We start from the raw sequence: 21,162 nt of genomic DNA on the forward strand, positions 1-21,162 counted from the left end.
CCAAAGTCCTTTTAATAAATTGTGAAAAAAATAAAAGTTTTCTACTTTAATAGTATGAAATATTTCACAAATAATATTGGAAATATTTAAATATCCCTTCGGGTGAATTGACTTTCAAGATCTGACAGCTTTGTTAAGTTGAGAAGTTTGTGTAACAGAGAGCACAGTCCAGCAGTCACATTATCCATCAATCATCAACTCTTCTGGCTGGTCGCACTGCGCAAGCGCTTCTCGTATTTATTTGCATGTAATTTACATGCGGCTGACGCACTTCCTGAAACGTCACCGCTTAGTGTTTACATGGTGAAGTGAGCTGAGTGCTGAACGGCAGTTTGACAAAAACAGAGCGCAGACAGCGCGACTCGGTAAGCGGCGAGCCTGTGCCCGCCCTCTGCTCAACAAACGCGATGCGACATGAAGAGTAAATTATAATAATAAAAAAAAGAGGATTTAAAACCCTGACTGCTCCGGGGAAAATGTCGTTGCGGCAGCCCAGGCTGTGTCGGGTTGTAGCGACAGGCTCGAGACAAGCGAGGCACAGCGCCACCGACAGGCCAGACAGAGAATATCGGGTAGACTGTGTAACAACATCATCATCATCATCGTCATATTGACAACAGCATGGGGTTAGAATCATTTACAAACTGTGCCCTACGACAGCAGAATATCCCGATTGTAGACAGTTCAGAAAGGGATCCATCAACCTGATTGTGTAGTTTTAGGCATCTGAGCTATACGGAGAGGTTACTTTAAGAATGCTTAAGGAAATGGATAAATTGGCCTAAATAGTATGCTTGTGATTGCCACGAACTCTGGATCATGGAGTCGAGTTTAGAAGAAAAAAGGTGCATTGGTAATTTAGATTTAGCCACTTCTCCCACATGATGATGAATGTATGGAGTAGCATGTCTCTGGAGGCACATAGTGTAGAAAATTTTAAAGGAGACTTTGATAGACGTTTAAAGAGGCGAGTGGTTCAAAAATGCTGGTTTTGGGACTGACTGGTTAGACTGCAGTCTACTCAGCTCCTGTACTTTCCTGTGTTGTATAATGTGAGGCATGGTTGATGTTGAGAATCGTGCTGTGGAAATGTTTCACACAGCTTTATAGTTCAAGAAAGAGTGAGAGCAAAAACACATGTTTAAAAAGGAATAGTGTCATAGAGACTCCTGTATTTAATTTTGTCATGTTATGTGGTTTTAGCAACTGATATAAAGAAGTATTTAATCTTAACTTTAATACTGTTATATGAAGGTTATTCTGGTCCCTATACTCCTTTTGTGTAGAGGGTTACGGGCGGAAGTAAAATATGATGCTGAGGCTTACATCCTGATACTGCAGTTTTGAGGTCAGGGTGGCTTTAAAGTTGCTGAAATCTGCATTATGGTGTGTAGCATAATAGTTGCAAACTTAAGCAAAACAGAACCAAAAGAATCCACGTTTGTTAGTTTCCACCTAGTTTGCTTTAAAACTGCAATAAAGCTCCTTTGTTTGAAAATGAAACCACTCCAGATTTTGAACCATGTAACTAAAAGACACTTGGTTACTTCATAAGGCTATAGCCTTTGCTAAAAGCCTTTGTTTGTGTTGCTGACTGAACATTTTAGTAGTTAACGGATGAAAGCTTTTCTATTGGTGACTTTTTCTGCCAGTTGCAGTGAAATTTATCTTCAGTTGAAATACTCAATAATGGTTTATTTAAGTAGGAGAGATTAGTAACTTTTAGACACTTCCCACTGTTTTGGTACGTTTGTGATCTTGGTTACGGTGTAAAGGTGAAGATGCAAGTATAAATGGATGCTTGGTGATTTATGTGTTCAGATAAAGAAATTGTGATTGATCCACTCTTGCATATCTTCCAACAGCCATTTGGGGAAATATGCTGGCAGAGACCTGGGACTGGGTCGCTTGCTTAAGTTTCACGTACAAAATGATGTTGCGGGGTGGTTCTGGATGGGATGGAGTGGGGAAGAAGAGAGAGGGACATTAATTGTTTTCTACTCCAACAATAAATAATGCTGTATATTACAAAACCAGCTCAAATGTAGAGGATAAGCAAGCCTTAAAATTGGCTTACCAGCATAGTTATCAAATCATACATCTCAAACATTCGCTTCTAACTGATTCGAGAAACTTCTAAAATTTAGTAAGTCCCATGCCACATTCTGAGTACTCCACTGCTGTTTTTGTTTTGTAGCCTTCATGTGATTCTTTGCAGTTTGTTCCCAAGTCCCGACTACATTGCAAACTGTCTTGCAATTTTTTGTAATGTTTTAGCACGCATATGTGAAACTGAGTGTAAATATTTGAGTTGTTTGTAATGTGACCATCTACTTGCTTGGGTTACCTCAGATTATCCTGTTGTTAAAAGCCCTTTGGATTGATTTGTTTATCAAGAATGCTGTTACTTAATTTTTTTTGTTGCTGGATCAGATTAAATAATTAACCTTTAGCACTAACCAGGCCCCTGTGTAAATAGGTTGTTGAAAATAAACATAAGAAATAATGCAGAAATACTACATGGATAAACTGAAATAATACAATATGATTTGTAGTATTTTAGCAACAATATGACAGAAACAAAGATTGGAGACTGGTGTGGAAGGAAGATGTTGGGTATAAGCCAGGAAATCCAAGTGGCCAATACTGAAGTGACATGATGGAGTAACAGACCATATTCTTACAAGAAAGCTTTGGGCGGGGAACGTCTGTCATATGGCTAAAGATCGATATTTCTGCAAGGTGATGGAATGAGTTCGGTTGGGAAAAGACCACGAGGAACATGGTGAGAACACGTGAGAAGACCCTGACCTGAATAGAAGAGTCACAGTGGACAGACAGTACAAGAGCTGGAGGAAACAGCTGTGGCAGCATCTTTTCTTCTGTGGCTAGCCTGGTATGATGTCTGACCGACTAGCAACAATCTAAACAAAAGTTACAAATAGGAGTGCTTCAGCCTCTGTATGTCTATTTTAGTCGACAGAGCAGTTCTATTTTTAATTTTGTCCCTCCTCTCTCCTGAAGGGAACTGATTGGTATTGTCTCACAAGCACATTCAGGTATGAACTGAAACAGCAAATTTTGGCAGGCGTTTGCCTGTGAAAGGTATTGTAGTTTAGCCTGATCCTTTTGAACACACACACAACTTTCTGGTTGATGTCACAATAATAAACAAGAGGTGGAGCCCTGGCTAATTTTCTCCTATTTCCTAAGGCTAGCTGACTCTGCGTAGAATGGGGATTGAACCTAGGATCCTCTGACTTTTATATGGAGTATTACTGCATTAAGTAGTGTGCTTGTGCATTAGACTGCTAGGCAGCATAAATTATAGTTTGAAGTATTTTATCTGCTGCTGTAAGTAGCAAGCAAAACAGCAAAACAAATATAGTAGACCAGGGACATAAATTATTAAAATAAAATAAAAATACTTTCTTATGTAGGTAATGCAGCTTTTGTAGTATAAAAAACTGAGTTACTACATGAATAATTGCTGGAATTGTGTGACGTGATGTAAGGTGGGAATCCAGAGTCAATGACAATGGGTTCTCTGGTGCTGACAACTGATCCAATATTTGATCATAGGTTATCAACCTATTTTTACAGCTATCACTACTGGTGAATATTAGGCAATTAGGGGAAAGGTTTGCATTACAAGATTGCTGCTTTCCTTGCTAATATTAATTAAAAATCTTGTTTATTCTGAGTAGTTTGAAAACTCCAGTACCCAATGCATGTGGGTTATTTATGGACAATAGCAAGCATTCTGGGATATTCCTTGACACTGCAATATGTTTCCAGTTGTGCCAGCATTTAGTGTAGTGCATTTTTAAGCCATTTAGTGGCACTAGATTTCAATTTGTTGGCAACCAGCTATATATATAATCAGTCTCTTAAGAACCAGATGTAAAGAAGGTTACCTAAAGCCTGCCACTAAGAGAGTGTTATAAACTGTAAATCTTCGTAATGTGACTTCTAAATTAGCAAAGCAGATAATATAATATAAGAATACAGCAAAGTATTTTAACCTGCTTGCCACCATTTCCTTTACTAGGATTCATACACAGGTTTATAATGTTTCACATAGTTCAGCAAAACCCCCATGTATGTTTCTCAATAGAAACAAAGGCACAGAGATTTTCATCTATGTAATTTTAACTTCTTGCAATTTGATGGGATTTGAAGACTATATTAGCAAACACCAATTTAAATTTAGTTACATTTATGTAGTGAATATTGCTTTTTAGAAATGCATTTCTCAACATTCATGTCATAACATATTGAATAATTATGATACTTTTTTAAAATCTTGTATAGTATCTCACATTTCTTAACTTTAATATGCAGTTCCAACAGTTGAGAAAGATGGGAGGTGCTGTGAGTGCTGGTGAAGACAATGATGATTTAATCGACAATCTAAAAGAAGCACACTACATCCGAACAGAGGTGGTAGAGCAAGCTTTCCGAGCCATAGATCGTGCTGATTATTACTTGGAAATTTACAAAGATAATGCCTATAAAGACTTGGCTTGGAAAAATGGTAATATCCATTTGTCTGCACCCTGCATTTACTCTGAGGTAATGGAAGCACTGGACCTACAACCGGGATTGTCCTTTTTGAACCTTGGAAGTGGTACTGGCTATTTGAGTACAATGGTTGGCTTAATTTTAGGTGAGCCAATAAGTTAAGACGGTTACAGTTTGTTTAAGGTTTCCACTAAGTATAGTGACATACCTTGAAAGCTATGAGTAGTATGAAGAAAACATACTGTAGTTTGTTATGACCCTTAAGGGGAACAAATGATCTCATTAAGCAGTTTATGGTTAACATTGTATGCAGGGTGAAAAAGCATATGCACAACTTAAGCTCATTCAAAACCCTGCTGTTCATATCCTAACTCACACCAAGTCCCATTCATCCATCATGTCTGTGCTCGGTCTGGCGATGAGATGATTATAATTCAGATGCCTCCATGGTGTTACCCCCTCCCTATTTCCATAACCTCCTCCAGCTCTACAACACTACCTCTGTGCTCCTTCAATTCTAGCTACTTGTAGCTCCCCAATTTTGATCCCGCCAACATTGGCAGTGTGCCTTCAGCTACCTCGGACCTAAGCTCTGGAATTCACTCCCCAAACCTCTTCACATCCCTAGTGTTCTACTGTTCTTTAAGACACTGTTTAACTGACATCTTTGAGCAACCTTTTGGTCATTTGCCCTAATACTTACTTCCTTATGTGGCTCAGTCAAATTTTGTTTGATAACCTCCCTGTGAAGCGCCTTGGGAAATTTACTATGTTAACGGTGCATTGTAAATGCAAGTTGTTGTTCTTCAAATATATGATAAGTTTTCATTTCTGTTTTGCCAAAGTTGAAACTGTAGGTCCTGTGTAATGCATGCATTTGGGTGTTTTGCAATAACAATCACAAAAGTAAGCCTATTTTTTGTGAATGCAAGACAGGGATCATGATAGTTTGAACTTGCTTAAAACCAGTATTTAATTTAGACCTAATATAATCATTACTGTGATCTTTGCTGTAATTTTTGTGCCACTTGGAATTTTGCTGAATACCTGACCAAAAATACTATACATGTCAAAGGCTCTTGGATTAAATAACAAAATTATAATCTCATTAGACTGCTAAAAGCCAAAATTGGTTGTATTATGACTGGTATGCTATGCACTTGCTCATCTTATTTTGTTCATGGGATGTGGGCGTTGCTGGCTAGGCGTCATTTATTGCCCATCCCCAATTACCCTTGTACAGAGGCCATTTAAGAGTCAACCACATTGCTGTGAGTCTGAAGTCACATGTAGGCCAGACCAGGTAAGGACGGCAGATCTTCTTCCCTAAAGGACATTAGTGAACCAGATGGGTTTTTCTGACAATCGGCACTGGTTTCATGGTCATCATCAGATCTTTAATTCCAGATTTTTATTGAATTCAAATTCCACCATCTGCTGTGGTGGGATTCAAACCCAGGTCCCCAGAGCATTACCCTGGGTCTTTAGAATACTAGTCCAGTGGCAATGCCAGTATGTCACCACCTCCCACTCAATTGCAATTGTATTTTTAAATTGTAATTTTTCTTAAAGCTTATCACAGGAAATCATTCTATTCATATGACCCATGGATGTTTTGTATTTTGTAGCTTATTTTCTATTTTCGTATACTTTCGTATTTGAATATAACCTGTATCACTAAGTATATTTTAAAGCATCTCGAGCCAGTTTGACCTTAGAAAGAATACCATTAAGTGCTTTCAATTTTAGCAAATAAAATTCTGTATTAAATTTAAATGCAAATTAAATTTCCTCTACTGCATACAGTTACTTTCATTAACTATTAAGCTTCTGCTTGCAGGCCCCTTTGGAATAAATCATGGAATAGAGCTACATGTTGATGTTGTGGAATATGCCAACCAAAAACTTGAGAACTTCATCAAGACAAGTGACAGCTTTGATAAGTAAGTACTCTAGACCTCAAGCTAAATATTTGTAATTGATTGGAAGCTGAGGAAGATAACATAGCTTTTTCCAATCCAGGCAAAATAATATCAAACCTAAAGTTGTTTGGTGTGAAGCAATTAAAATTTCACATCTGCAGATTACACTGACTGTTCTGCACTATGTTGAAATTACATATTGTGTTGGAAACAAACCATTAATTGCACAAGAGACCCATTCATGTCCTCCTGCCATCTCCTTGTATCTTTTCTATGCACTCAGCATAAATAGTGTTTATATATTACCACAAAGGTTCTTCGTAGCCATTGGACAATTGCTACCTTGTTTTTTTATGATTCATGATATAAATTCTTTGACTTTTCAGTGCCAGCAATTGTGTGCTTTTTACAAAATGTGGACCTACTTTTGTGATGGCCATTCCGAGAACTAGCAAACCTGCATCCATTATCCATAAACAGTATTCCATGTTATGCCTGTATAGACATAATTATCTGTGGGGCAGTATTCCTGGATTGGAATAAAAGAATTCCCTGTAGACTATTGAAGAACATGCTGTCTTTTTTCCATGTGTAAGCACACCAGGAAAACGCACCAATAAAAGTGTGTCCTAATTTAAGCTTATGGTGGTAAAACCAATGAGTGTACACATTTTTATCATACTTTTTTTTGCATTCACTGCCTCTAAATAAAACTTAAAATCCTATTTATCTCCTTCATCTGCAGTTCTACTTTTAAAGATCTGCATATGTACACTCCATTATCTCTGTTTTCCTCATTCAGAGTTTACAATTTCAGAATTATTTTTATTCCATGTTCTTTTTCCTAAAATGTGCCTTTTTCCATCTATTTTCATTGAATTTTGTTTGTTGCATGCCTGCCCACTCCCTTTAACTTTTATGTGACTAGTGTCTTCTGCATTCTTACTTGCCATTTATGCACTCTATTTTAGTATCCTTTTGATCATTGTTCAGCTATACTCGTGTAAATCACTTGTGCATGGAGAACAAAGAAGTACCAACAAATCAGCATATGACAAGCTTCACTTTGTGAATCTAAGAAACATTCATTTATTGTAGTGGTCAAGTGAACTAAAACAGTTTTTCACACTTGTGATATGATTTTGTAAATTTAGGTTTGAATTCTGTGAGCCATCCTTTGTGGTGGGTAATTGCCTGGAGATTGCTACAGATAGTCATCAGTACGACCGAGTCTACTGTGGGGCAGGAGTTCAGAAGGATCACGAAGAGTACATGAGAAATTTAATTAAAGTTGGTGGAATCCTTGTCATGCCATTGGAAGAGAAGGTAAGTTTAAAGCAGACTAATTTCAGATAACCAATGATATGTCTTCAACGTTTGTTGTATAAATCATGTTCAACCATGCCATCTCACGTGACCTCTACACCCTTGCAATCGATCACTGATCAAGCTATCTCTGATCGCATCTTTGTATCCTCACCCCTTAAGTGCCACTGTCTTCTTCGAACCTCACTTTGCATTTGCACCTGAAGAAAAACGCTTTTTAATAGCCCCCCCTACATTGATATGTCCATTATAACTGCACTTTCAAACTCCCAATTGTCTAAACCTTTGGTTCACTATTCTCCATGATAGTTCTACAGCTGTCAGCCTATTCCATCTCACTCACTCCATATATGCCTTTGGCGCCCTTTATTCTCTCCCATCAGATTGTTCCTCCTGGCGTGGCCCATTTTCACTCCCACAACTTCATGGAATGCAGATTTGAATGTGCCTAGCACACAACTAGTTTAACCATCCAGATCTATCTGGACCACAGTATGTATCCTTAGGCCTTGTTATCCTCTACCAAAACTGTTCACCTCTCAGAATGATCCTGGATTGTATTGATATCCCCTAGCTTGTCTTCGTTATGGTGAATCATATTCTTAAATTCCTCTCTCTTGCCCCCCCCCACACCACCCTCATCTTCAAAACAAACTCCTCTCTCTCGCTTCCACCACCACCACCACCACCACCCTCATCTTCAAAACAAACTCCTCTCTCTCGCTTCCACCCCCCCCCCCCCCACCGCCCCACACACACACACACACACAATCTACAAAACAATGTGGAGGAGCTTATGGACTTGTTTGTCAATAAAATAGAGTGCCCTTTCCACACCCTTCCCCACCAAGCCAAAATTCGCCCAAGTTTCTCCTTGCCCTAGTCCTGAACTTTTATCTTTCTTTAGCTCCTTTCTTATCTCCCTGATGTCTTCTCCAAGTTCATCTTGCCCATGAGGTTCACCTCCTGCTCTTTTGATCACACTCCCGCTAATCACTTACCTTCCCAACTTGCCCTTTTTTGGGGTATGCGATTGAATTTTCTGGTAAATGCTCCCAGCAGTTAGGTTCAAGACAAGGAGCCCAACTTTGTAAATTAGTTCTTAGATTAGTCAAAACATTGTGATCAAGTGACATGAAGCTTGAATTTTGATGCACTATCAGCATAGAAATCTAAAGTCAAATGACTCAAATTGAAGTAAATAATTTACCTCCATGAATGCTCTCTAAAATAAAACAGTAATTATAATGAAACCAAGGTGGCTAACAATGATTTTTCTGGAACTTGGTGGGCACATAATGTTTGCTAAAGAGGTAATCCTGCAATCAGGGTCCAAAACATTATTAAAAAGTGTCTGTAGAATATGTTGGATAACTCTAAAATTTCAGTTCCCTTTGTTAGTAAATGTTACTGAGACTTTTGATCTCTGGCCCAGCTCCGCTGTTACTTCTTTCACGACCGATTTTCATAGGAATCATCATCCAAAACAGAAGAACTAGTTATTTGTTTAATTTCTTGTATGGCACTTGCTGCATGGAAATTGCTTGCTATATTTGTCTAGGTAACAGCATTGATTGTACGTCAAAGTAATTTTTTAGTTGTGAAGCATCTTGGGATGTAATAAAGTGCTGTTTCTTTTTAGTCAATTGATTCCATTACAATAAGTGACATTACAGGTAACGTCCCTGTGCTGGATCTGTTGCTTTCTTCTTATTAGCATACGTATTATAAATATTTTGTAATTAGTCAAATATTTTAATAGCATTTTGAAAGTATAGTTCAATGCTCTAAAACAAATACATATATGTATACATTAGAATAATTTTTTGAAATTGTTACTAATGCTGAGCTTCACCTTCCAGTCGCACTTACTGGAACTTGGGCTGTATTTTCCCAAGATTTTTCCATCATTTGTAAAATTCTGTAAAATAATGCTATATATGTATAGTTTCTTTCATTTCAACAATTGGGATTATGTCACATTTTGAAAATTCCTGTTTTAATAATTGTTATTCCTACTTGCAACTTAATTTATAAAAATTATTTGACGCAGCTAACTAAAATAACGCGTACAGGGTTGAATACTTGGGAAACTGAAAAAATCTTGGCTGTCTCCTTTGCTCCTTTAATCCAACCTTGCAACACAGATGCTGGGAAAGTACGAACAGTCCAATTACGTAAGTTTTATTAGTATGATAAGTTTAATAGAAACTTAGTATACTTAATGAGAATTTAATTTTTAGTAAATGTAGTAGTGTATTCAGTAATCTGCTTTCCAGTTGCTTGCCTATAAGCATATTCCCCAATGGTGAATGTCTGGCATTTAAATAAATTTGTAAATTGTAAATATAAACACACATTTACATAATTCTTGTATTAGTGTTTGTGTCAGATTTTTGCATCATACTAAAACTCAAAGGCTTTTAATTCAAAGTATCTTTCTACCGTTGAGATTTACAAATTGCGCAGATGTTTTCTATGAGATGTGGACTTGCGATATTTTTGCCATGCAGATTAACTCACTAATTTACTAGTTTTTTTTCTAGTGCTATCTATTTGGGAAGCACCTGAGGTTTTACAGCAGTAGTGGTTATATTAAACTTTACAGCTAGTTTATTATATTTCCCATAACTTGAAAAATACAATAATTAAGTTTGCCTTTCACTGATTACATCATTCCATTAAAAAAAGAAATAGAATTGCATTTTTATGCTGTTATATACAGCTGTTGATTGATCAGTAGTCCTTTTGAATTTATTTTTTCTTAAATTTAGTTTCAAATGCAACTTGCATTTATTTCTGCATGTATTTGTTTTTGTTTTGACTGCATTAGTTGTGAGACCAATTGGTCACTCATTCAAGTTGTCTGATCTATGAACACGTTTATGGTTTGTTTAGTTTACAGAGTAGAGAACATGGAGTGAGGAAGATTACACTTCTTCCTTTCGGTAGAATAAGCTTCATATTTCACCTATTCCTCTTTTCTATACTGTTTTATAATGTGTTTTTGCCCCAAATAGTATCCCTTGCAAGTAGATGTTTTTACATTAGTTCCACTTTAAGAACATGTGAAATAAGATGATGGCTATGAAATTATGCCATGGAACACTAATGTGTTAAAACTTAACCTATTAGTCTGAAATTACTGCCTCCACTATTTTAGTGAAGGTGTTCTTTTAAACATATTTGTGACTCTGCTGGAATAGATGAATTTCAAACAAATGCATTAAGTGTTTGCATGATTGTATCACATGGTTCAACTATGTTACAAAACCTTGCAAAGTATAGTCTCTAGCCATTAAGGACAAAGGAATTGTTTCAAGTAATATTTATCCACTGAGGTAGTGAGACAACAGACCAGAAAATTCTTAGGTATGATTTGTGGTGCAGATTGAGTTAACGATCTTAGCTGGGTAGTACTAGAAATGCTGAAATAGTCTGCACACTTGTAGGGTCTAACCTATCAAAACTCCAGCCCTGATCATAATCCAGAAATCCCTGCTCAATTGCAAGTTTGTCACTTAACATCAAGATCATGATTAGCAGTGCAGCCCCTTCAGTAGAAAGCTGGCTGACACTAACTGTTAAAGCTGACACATGTATAATGGACATTTGGATGGTGTCCTGGAGAATTCCTGGCTTGCTTAGAATCTTACCTCAATAGATTCCACACCTTCAGGAGCGAGTGGACAGTTTTTAAAATAAAGGAAAAATCGACTTTTAATCCTTTCTTCATCTCCTGAATGGAGCGACACTTGTTGGAGTTTGGTTTCGTGGACATGAGCAGTCTTTACCAGAGCAAAGTAATCATTATTCAGATGCTACCAGACCTGCTGAGTATTCCCAACATTTTCTGTCTTTATTTTAGATTTCCCAACATCTGCAGTATTTTGCTCCTGTATCATTTTTCTTTGTGAATTTGATTCTGAAGAGCGTCACATTGGAATCCAGTCCTGGCTGATATTTTTCCCCTCCTTTCCTAGGAATGCAGAACCTAATTAGAATGCTCAATGTGAAACCCCGAGTGAAGCCATCTAACAGCACTCTTGAGAATCAAATTGGAACTTCTGGTCTCAATAAATTAGTACTCCCTGACACAGTGCCTTTAGCAATTAGTCTCGTGGGGAATTAGGACTATCTCTTCTAAGAAAAACCTAGTGGAGAAAAAAATATTTTTTTTAAGAGATTGCTTTCATTAAATGGGACACTGGGGTAGAGAGAAGTAGAGGATCAGGTTCAGTTACCCCATTCTCCTCGGATCCTGTAGCAATGTTCTGAGAAGACAACAAGCAGAACCCAGGTGTGAGGGGTCCTGTAGAGAATGCTGTTATGTCTCCACGTTTCCAGTTTTGAGCAGTATTAACAGAGCTCTTGGAGCAACTCACATTGGAAGCCACAGGATCTGTATAAATTAAGATCAGAGGGTAGGAAGGGACTAGAGAGAAAACAAAGTGCCTGCTTTAACAGCATTTACCATACAACTGGGGGAATATCGTTTTTGTTGGAAGTTGGATAAATGCATTCATTTGATGCCAAAAATTTTTGAAAGAAGAAAAACTGTTAGCGGATATCAGTTTTGTTGGATTTTCTCCATTTAGTGGCAGATTTGATTTTAAATCTAGCAGTAAAAGGTCAAACCTAAAGGAAAGTGACTCTATCTTCAGTGACATTGATAAAAGTTTTAAACCAAATGTGTGCGTCAGGAGACTTGATGAAATTTGCATAGCAATTGTTTCTTTAAAGTAGTAATCTATATTTAAGCGCTGCAGGTTCAACTCTTCATTTTAAAATGAAGGAGGCGGCATGTCGCAGTTTGGTGCTTATTATCAGCTGGCAAAGAGAGCAAAGAAGCTGCTGATATCCTGGAGGTTGACCTAGACTCCTCTGATGGCTTTGTGGTACTGCAGTGAGTGATAGCAACAACTTGCATTTATAGCACCTTTTTCAAGAAAAAAAATCCCAAGGCACTGCACAGAGGTCTAACTGTGCAGGGGGTGGGGTGCACCAAAGGAGGAGGAGTGATCAAAAGTTGAGTTAAAGTGTGGGTTTTATGAAGAGTCGTAAAAGAGAAGAAAGAGGTGGAGGAGTTTAAGCAGGAATTTTCAGAGCATGTGGCCTAGGCAGCTGAAGATGTGGCTGCCAATTAGTGTTGAGGTGATGGGGTTGGGGGTTCTAGAAAAGGCCAGATTTGGAGTTGGGTTTTGGGCTGGAGGTGGTTAGATATGGAGAGGCATTTGAGGTGTTGGGAGAAATGGGAGGAGGGGGCATTGCTGGGAGTGGGAGCCTACCAATAATGCTGGAAGTGATAGATAAGTGGAGAACCAATCAAAAGAATGAAGAAAAACCTTGCATCTGGGACCATCCAGTGGTAAAATAATCAGACTGCTGTATTTTTTGGAGTGTTCTGAAAAGGGTTTTCCATAGTATAAGGAATAGTGTGCACCTGACCCAGGGCTGAACAATGTTACTGCCACCTGGGAGCAAGTTGCTTAAAAGGCTGCTGAATTGAGAAAACTGGTTTATGAGCATCATCAGTCTGTGTTATCCTTCCAGCTCCAATTCCTCACTGTCTCACACTTTTTGTTTCTCTACTTGTTATCTGGAATCCTTTCTGGTCTTTTGCAGCTCTTATTTAACCACTGTTGAGCTGCTTGTATTTTTAAGGGTTTGTTTCCTTTAATTGAGTGTTATGGATCATAAAATCATAGAAATGTTAGTTCTCAGTAGGCTGTGTGACTCTATGAAAAGCTAAACTCAGATCAATTACCCTGCCACTTTCTCATACTCCTTTAAGTTTTATTTTTAAAATATTTATCCACATCTGTCCTAAAAACTTAGTAATTCTGCTTCCATTACCATTTTCTGGTAGAAAATTCCTTGTCCTGACAACTATCTGCACAAAGATAATTTTCCTAACTAGCTCCTTTTGTTCTTTTGCTGCTGATGTTAAATTTTATGCCCTTAGATACCAATTCATTGACCAAAGGAGATAGTTTACCTTGACTTGCTTTATTGAAGCCTCTTGTTTTTGAATTCCTGTGTTAGATCACATCATTCTGGATTTTTTTTTTAAGTTTGCTTACTTATCAAACAGAAAAAAACCCCTCAATATTATGTAACTTGAAAGTTTAGTTGCTGGCTTCTTTTTGTGCACTTCTCCTTAGCATTGTGTACAAGAAATATTCATCAGTTAGGTGAGGTGAACCAAATCAAATGAAACATACAGTAAATAAAAAATGTTCATTTTCTCTCTCTATCTCCTTAATTATCCATTTTCATTGTAGCAGTTTTGGTTAGGGGTTTGTGTAGAGAATATATTAATGCAAAATTTGAAAATTTTGGCTCTATATTAATGTACATTGTAAAGAAAGAGACATGTGCATTACTTCAGAATTTGTGATTCCACAGCTTCAGTTAGCATTGGAACTCTCCAAGACTTAACTCGGATCTGCATTCGTCGGACTCTTAAAAATGCAATAAATCAGGACAAGTCAAATGGCGGAGTTCCTCCAAAGGCCCTTTCCAGATTTAAAAGAAGGCGGGTCCGCAGACGACGCATGGATGCAATCGTTCTTGTTGATAAGCAGGTTTTTGCAAGTCGAATTTCAAATCCTTTTGACAACAACAATAATAATGGGGAGGACATGGAAGATGTTAGGAGAGATGATGATGAAAAGGAGTACAACGACTTTAAACCTGAGCCTCCATTAAATCTGCTTCGAGAAAAAATCCTCAGTTTGCCTTTACCTGAACCATTAAAATTATACCTACTGTACTACAGAGATAAATAAGTCTTGGAAATGACTGCTAGTAATAACTGTAATATATTGCACATAAGCTAAAGTTTGAAAAATATAGGGGGACATATATTGCAATGAAAAAATAAGTGAGCACTTTTACAGACTTGGTTGATTAGCAATTTCCTATTAATAGTTTACTACTAAATTGACTAGTTTCATTTTTAAAAATTCCTAGCATTATTCGTGTAGAGTATTTGCAAAACTTTATGCTTGGCCCTGCTGTACATTACTGCATCATTTATGGCAAGCATTTCTTTAAAACAACATGCAAGATGATTAGAAAAATGTAAAATGACTATCCCTGTAAAACTGTTTCCAGTGACTTGTATCTTGTCCATATAACGAAATATTGTAATTTGTAATAACTTAGTAGTTGAATATTTAATACTGTTTAGTTTAAAGATGGTAGATTTTAAGTACAGTTCTGTGCTTTATATGCCAAAATTGTTTTTTAAATGCAGTTGTTAAGATGCAACTTTAGAAATTCTTTTCAGATTAGCTTCTTAATTTAAAAAATGTTTTAAAAAAATAAAATTAGTTACTGCTCTAATATTTTCATATTTTTGCAGATTGCTTGGTAGATGAACTGATGTACGCAAGTACTTGTTTAGACATTTCTCTGCAATAAATAAAACAATAAAAGTTGATACATAGGCAACTCTATCGCCTCAATGTCAAAATTTTCAAAACGCACACTTTTAGACCAGGAGTGTGCAAACTGACTTATGGACATTTGCAGCCTATCTCCACCATGTCCAGAAACTTGGTTATGTTTTTACTTGCTGGTTTGCCTTGATTCAAGTTCATTTTTTTTGGCAACTTGGAAAGGATTCTTGGTTCTTCTGCCTCATTGTTAAAAAGTCGCAAATCATTATGCATCTTATTCACTACTACAAATATGTATGTAACTTCAGAGGAATATTGATTTATACTTCATATGCAACCCATACGGCTTTATTATATATACCTAAGCAACTCCAAAGCCAGAAAGTTTGGATGTAACTACTTTAGATTTTCCACCCTTCCTTTGCTGATTTTTATTTTCTTAGATCAAAACTAAAGCAGAAATTTGGTTAGGAACTAGGACCAATTTTGGATTCCTGTCCATCTTTACAGCTACCTGAGTTCCATCAAAAGTTAGAGGTAAAGTACAAGAGATTGACCCACATTGAGATAGACCTGAAATGTAAAGAATAAAAATGTGTCAGCAGATGTAATTTCAATGGTTTGTGCTATAGTGGCACTGAATGCAAGATTTGCCTCTTTGTCCCTGACATCCCAAATTTTTTGGCACAGCAAAGACAGGATTTAAAGTTTAATGGGTAAAAATGTCTTTTTATTAAAACAAATTTTCATTTCATATTGGAAGCACAAAAGCAGCTGGTCACACTATGCACTGGCAATCTTTTGAATACACAGCTAACTTATGACCTCCCCGTCACTAAATTTCATCAGAGGCCACAAAGCTTACTAAAATTAATCAAATTATCTAACACTGGAAATTGGCTCAGGCATACATGCTTGTATGTGGAAGTCATGCTATGCTGAACTTCTGCCAATGTTATGACTGAGCAGAAGTTCCAGGCCATGAATACAAGTGTGCATTAGTAATCAACTTTGTCCTTGGAGTTATTTGTTTAAAATTTTATCTGAATTTTGTCTCAAGTTTTAGCTGTTCACAAGCTTGTTTTTACAGTGCATGTGACATTAAAAGAGATTGTACCTCCATGCTGGAGAGACTCAGGGAAATATAGTCAAGAGTAGGTGTAAGTGACCATTCAGGTTGTTGAGTAATGGTTTGCCCAAAGGATTTGTGCTGGGAGCTCTGTTATTTAAATAAATTATTTGGATATGGACACAAGAAGGAAGCTATTGAAGTTTGCTAAAGTTACCAAATTAGTAGACAGCAAAGTGAGGAAGAAAGCAGAAGGATATGAGTTAGCAGAGTGGGCACATAAGTAGCAGGTGCCATTCAGTGCACAGAAATGTGACATTTTAGGGTAAAAGAACAGTTAAAAGAAATTTAGCAAATTAAATATGTTTTCTCATGAAGTACATTCATACTTATGCAGTTATGTATAGGTGTGCATTCATGTATCTTATGAAGCCATTGGCGTGGAATTTACTTGTACCTTTCCAGTTGCACTGCCATATATTTGCAGAGCTATGGTAAAGCCCTATTGCGTAAACAGTGTTTCCACTGCATTTCTGACAAAGTTATGGCAACAGAACAGTAACAGCTCAGAGCAAATTTGGTCCATTGTATGTTTAAGTGTGCATTCAAAATTTGATTCCTTGTTTTACATAAAATTTGTCTGGTAAGTCTCAATATATGGAGGAATAGAGATCCACATGGAAATAGGCCATTCAGTCAGTACATGTTGTTGTTTAGCCTCTGATGGAGCGAATAGTCCTGATCACACTCCTACACCTTTCCTATATCCCTTCATCCATTTAGGATTGTAGTCACTCAGATCTTTAAGGTGGGTGTGCAGGTGGAAAAGACCATAAAATGACCACAGTATTTTGGGCCTTTTTTATCTTAAAGGCATTGAATATACAAAGGAAGGAATTTATCTTTATGGCTAGGGCACAGTTGGAGCATTGCATAAATTTTGGGTACCCCACTGTAGGAAAATTATTAAAGCCTTGGAAAGGATATAGCAAAGATGGACCAGAATAATACTGGGCATGAAGATTTTCCTGTAAAGGAAAGCTTTAAAATTTGGAAGATTTTCATAAGAACAGAGATGTTAACATAAAATTCTCTGTATAAAGTATCATGTTTACAGTTGTTGGGCTTGCAGAATTCTATGAAAAACAATAGATCATTTTTTTCTGCCAAAATAAGAATGAGGCTAATGGCACTTGTCATTATTTGCGCATAAATGCTACAACAACTTTAGGTGAGCGCAGATGCACAGTTAAATGCAAAAAATCCAGTTGTTCAAGATGGTCCCCTTTCAGCTTTGTGGAAATGATATCTCGCTATCTCCCTCATTATATGCATTGAATGGTGTTAAGTTGCTGTCCTTGGATGGTAGATAAGAACTAAATTTGCCATAGCCTTGTCCAATTCAACACATAGTGACGTGGTGAGTGTCAACCCCCGATGGTGAAATTTAACTATTACAAGTGCAGAGTCTGGTTCTTTCGGGTTTTAATGATTAGGGATTTAAACAGTAATTTTTTAAACTTTGTTTTCAGTTTTACTTCGCCTATCTTTCTTTCCTTCTCATTTCACTTTTTGTGCTTAATTTGATATTGAATTCACCTACTCTAACTTACACCACCTCCTCAGTCCTTGTGTTGTTTAACAATTTTTCAATCTGATTTGGTTAAGGAGATACACGGTGCTTGTGCTGTCCACTCAGGTCCTAGATGCTAGAGGTCCCTTGCTGCACTATTATCAGCTTACACTTTAAGCAACTTGCCATGCAAAATTTATTTTCAAAAACTAAATGTAAAAGAATTAAAAGAAAACATGTTGGATTAAAAACAAAAACTCAGTAGGTCTGGCAGCATCTGTGGAGAGATGTGCAGAGTTAACGTTTCGAGTCCGATATGACTTCTGCGGAAAGAGTCTCTTGTTTTTCTGTTTTTTGTTTCAGATCTCCAGCATCCGCAATAATTTGCTTTTGTTTTAGTTTTATTTTACTTGAAGTGTTGTACTTTTTAAAAAAACTGTTACTTTGAACAGATTTTTCCGCATTTCCACTACCCCTTTGAGTGAAGTGTTTCCTGATATCCTGAATGGCCTGGCTCTAATTTTAAGATTATGCCGTCTTGTGCTGGAATTCTGCATTAGAGGAAACGGTTTCTTTATAACTGCCCTATCCCTTTAATCATCTTAAACACTTCAATTAGACCATCCGGTAGATAGTTCTTTCGATGTCTTGGCAAACGTTCTTCCCTTGACCAACATCGCAAAAAATAGATTTCTGTTTATAATTCTTTGTATGTGTACGTCCCAGAGAGGATTAAAAAAAGTTACGTATGTTGTACCTTTTTTACAAAACATGAATCTCATCATTAGTAACTATATACCTTTAAAATTGTAAGAAACGTACTGATTTTTTTATTTTACAAAAGTATGTTTTCATTAACTATTTCATGTTTACATTCAGCTCTGTGGACCGCTGATTTTAGAGCTTTCATACAAGATTTTTTTAAAAACTAGCGTTTAGCGAACATCCTTATTTTTGGGGGGGGGGGGGGGCATAAGCATTTCAACCACTAGGCGGCTCCTTTAAGCAAACTTATGGGGCTGCAATTTACCAACACACCAAATTGTTAAAATTAAGAGCAAATTTAAAAAAAAACAAGGAAAACATTATGATATGCACGGACAAGTGCATTTATCTACTTCACTATGTTAATCTTCACAACGTTTGTTTTTTCCGAAAACTGTATAACATTAAAAATAAAAGAAATAGTCACAAATATTGTAAGTTGTAATTGGCATGTAAATATAGCCTAATATATTTATCTATCAAGCATCGATAGTTATTAGTGCTGCATATAATAATACATTCGTTCAATAATTCTCAGAGACAGGATTGTGTGAGAGTGGCGTCTTGAAATGACCGGGTTGAAACTGACTGGTTTGATAGGGTACACGTGCCTCCTACAGGCTCCTGCCTCGAAGTTGAGTTGGGCTTGAATCTGAGCATTGGCGCTCGGATAAGAGTACGCCGGGCGCCTCTTCATCATGCTGGCAAAGTGTTCCGTGGTTTTAGTCAATGTTTTTTTGTTTTTCGCACCTCTGTGTTCGTCTTGTCCAAGCCGGTGCCTTTGCTTTCGGACGACCGTGCGGTGCATGCACTTAATGCTGGAAAATGTCCCCGAAGTTTCTGCACAGACAACTATTTTGTAAGTAGCCTGTTGTGCTCCATGCAGCCTGTCTTGCTCATTTGATTTCGGATCAGCGGCAGACCCTGAATTTCGTGCATCAATTAAAAAGCATTCAAGGTACATTTTTAAAACTAGCTCGAATTTAGGCTAGATTTTGCTGAACGATTCAAGTGGGTGGACTTCAGTCTTAGAAATTTGACCGTGGTTATATAGTGGGACGACTTACATTTATCGTAGTTTAGGAAGATGCTAGAGGAGACGTTAAAACTGATGGATGAACTAAAAAAATCACCAAAATTAAAATTTCCTTCTTTAAAAAATATGCCTGTATTCAAAATACTAAGTAATGCGTTCTCCTTTTAGCATCCAGGAGGTTAAAAAGGGGATTAGCCATGAATGCAGTTACTTTAACAGTAGTAGAAGTAGTGTTGGAAGTGTTTTATTTCTTGACATTTTGTTTTGGATCCTCCTCCTTTTTTCCATTGAGCTTTGCCAGATATGTACCATTAATTTTCCCCTCCTTTGAATAAGGTTTACCATATGTGTACCATCAGCTTCCCCCTCCTTTGAGGGATTATCCATTCGCATGTTATTCCTATGGTGTTGGGACATTGCTGCAATCACTGGTCAGCTAACATGGCCAGAAATTCAAAGTTAATGCCTGTGAAAGATTAGTGTCTCACATTTGTGTTTTTAAGCTGCTGTTTTGTATGTTTCTGGGGTTCATGCATGACTAGTTTCATGAAATGTGCTGCTAAGAGATCATATTGGTAGTAATAGGGCTGCAATTTTCATTCATTCCAGACATTTATTATTGATGGGTGATTGAATGAATCCTGGTGATCTGAAAGAAGACAAATAAGACTTGAGCTTTCTCTTGATACTTCTTTCTTGTGCTTGATACAAAAGTCAGCTTTCCTTGGCTAACAGGAGCCAATACCCAAAGTATGAAGGCCAGTGAGCAACACTTTACTGTTGGGCTTTTACTGGAAAATGTATAGGATACCAGCATGTACTCTGAAACTCTCAGTTGGTTCACAGGTTTAAAAACATCTAATTTCATAGCTTTTGTGAGAAAGTTGTCAGGAATTACACCAACCAATTCTAGATTACACTACTCAACCTTGCTTTTAAACAGATGGAGTACTATTCTCTGACTTTGATCTTGCATTTGGGATGACAATTTTATGTGATAGAGTCCTCGGCTAGTGCCTTGGTGGAGCCCAATCCATATTGCAGAACAGTAAAGTACGAGAACAAAGGTTAGCGGTCTGTCAGCATCTTTTGATATCCAAATTCATTCAGAGGAAGATTTAAAATGAAACGTCCAAATTAATCAGTGTCCCCAATTAAAATAGATTTCAGACATGGCTTTTCAAAATCCCAATAAACAATGCATACACCAAGGCAAAGCAAAACGGCAAGAGGCTACTTCTGGGGTAAAAATTTACAAGAGATATATATAATTGCAAATATAATTGATTTAAGTACAGAGAACATGGTGAAGTAAGAGTGACTACCCTTGACATCAAGGCCACATTTGACCCATTGTGGCATCAGAAGAGCCCAAGCAAAACTGGAGTTAATGGGAATCCGGGGGAAACCTCTCCACTGGCTAGAGTCATATCCAGCAGAAAGGAAGATAGCTGTGGTTATTGGAGGTCAGCCAGCTCAGCTCCAGGACATCACCGCAGGAGTTCCCCAGGGTAGTGTCCAAGGCCCAACCACTTTCAGCT

General features: G+C 37.3%; 2 protein-coding genes across 3 annotated transcripts in view; both read left to right on the forward strand.

The window, feature by feature from the left end:
• Positions 1-263: 263 nt before the first annotated feature.
• Positions 264-15,230, forward strand: LOC121286887 (protein-L-isoaspartate O-methyltransferase domain-containing protein 2-like). 2 transcript variants are annotated; one of them, XM_041204104.1, is made up of 6 exons: positions 264-365; positions 4,345-4,669; positions 6,365-6,467; positions 7,601-7,772; positions 9,826-9,949; positions 14,181-15,230. In XM_041204104.1, the coding sequence occupies exons 2-6, from the start codon at positions 4,363-4,365 to the stop codon at positions 14,561-14,563; spliced, it is 1,089 nt and encodes a 362-aa protein (XP_041060038.1). In that variant the 5' UTR covers positions 264-365; positions 4,345-4,362; the 3' UTR covers positions 14,564-15,230. The 2 variants fall into 2 exon arrangements, with proteins under 2 accessions (XP_041060038.1, XP_041060039.1); XM_041204105.1 differs by lacking the exon at positions 264-365 and adding an exon at positions 404-626.
• Positions 15,231-19,234: 4,004 nt separating this feature from the next.
• Positions 19,235-21,162, forward strand: part of LOC121286885 (peroxidasin homolog) — a 231,380-nt gene continuing 229,452 nt past the window's right edge. Inside the window, exon 1 of the mRNA XM_041204103.1 lies at positions 19,235-19,444. Within this exon, the coding sequence (XP_041060037.1) occupies positions 19,284-19,444 (161 nt within the window). The 5' untranslated portion in view covers positions 19,235-19,283. The remainder of the gene's footprint in view (positions 19,445-21,162) is intronic.

The sequence above is a fragment of the Carcharodon carcharias genome, chromosome 14 (genome assembly GCF_017639515.1).
Source record: "Carcharodon carcharias isolate sCarCar2 chromosome 14, sCarCar2.pri, whole genome shotgun sequence".
NCBI lineage: Eukaryota > Metazoa > Chordata > Chondrichthyes > Lamniformes > Lamnidae > Carcharodon > Carcharodon carcharias.

Excerpts from the sequence above, each read along its gene's own strand:
- LOC121286887 (XM_041204104.1), top strand. The coding sequence starts at position 4,363 with ATGGGAGGTGCTGTGAGTGCTGGTGAAGACAATGATGATTTAATCGAC. Across the intron at positions 4,670-6,364 it reads AATGGTTGGCTTAATTTTAG|GCCCCTTTGGAATAAATCAT; the intron begins GTGAGCCAATAA and ends TTCTGCTTGCAG. Across the intron at positions 9,950-14,180 it reads AGTACGAACAGTCCAATTAC|CTTCAGTTAGCATTGGAACT; the intron begins GTAAGTTTTATT and ends GTGATTCCACAG.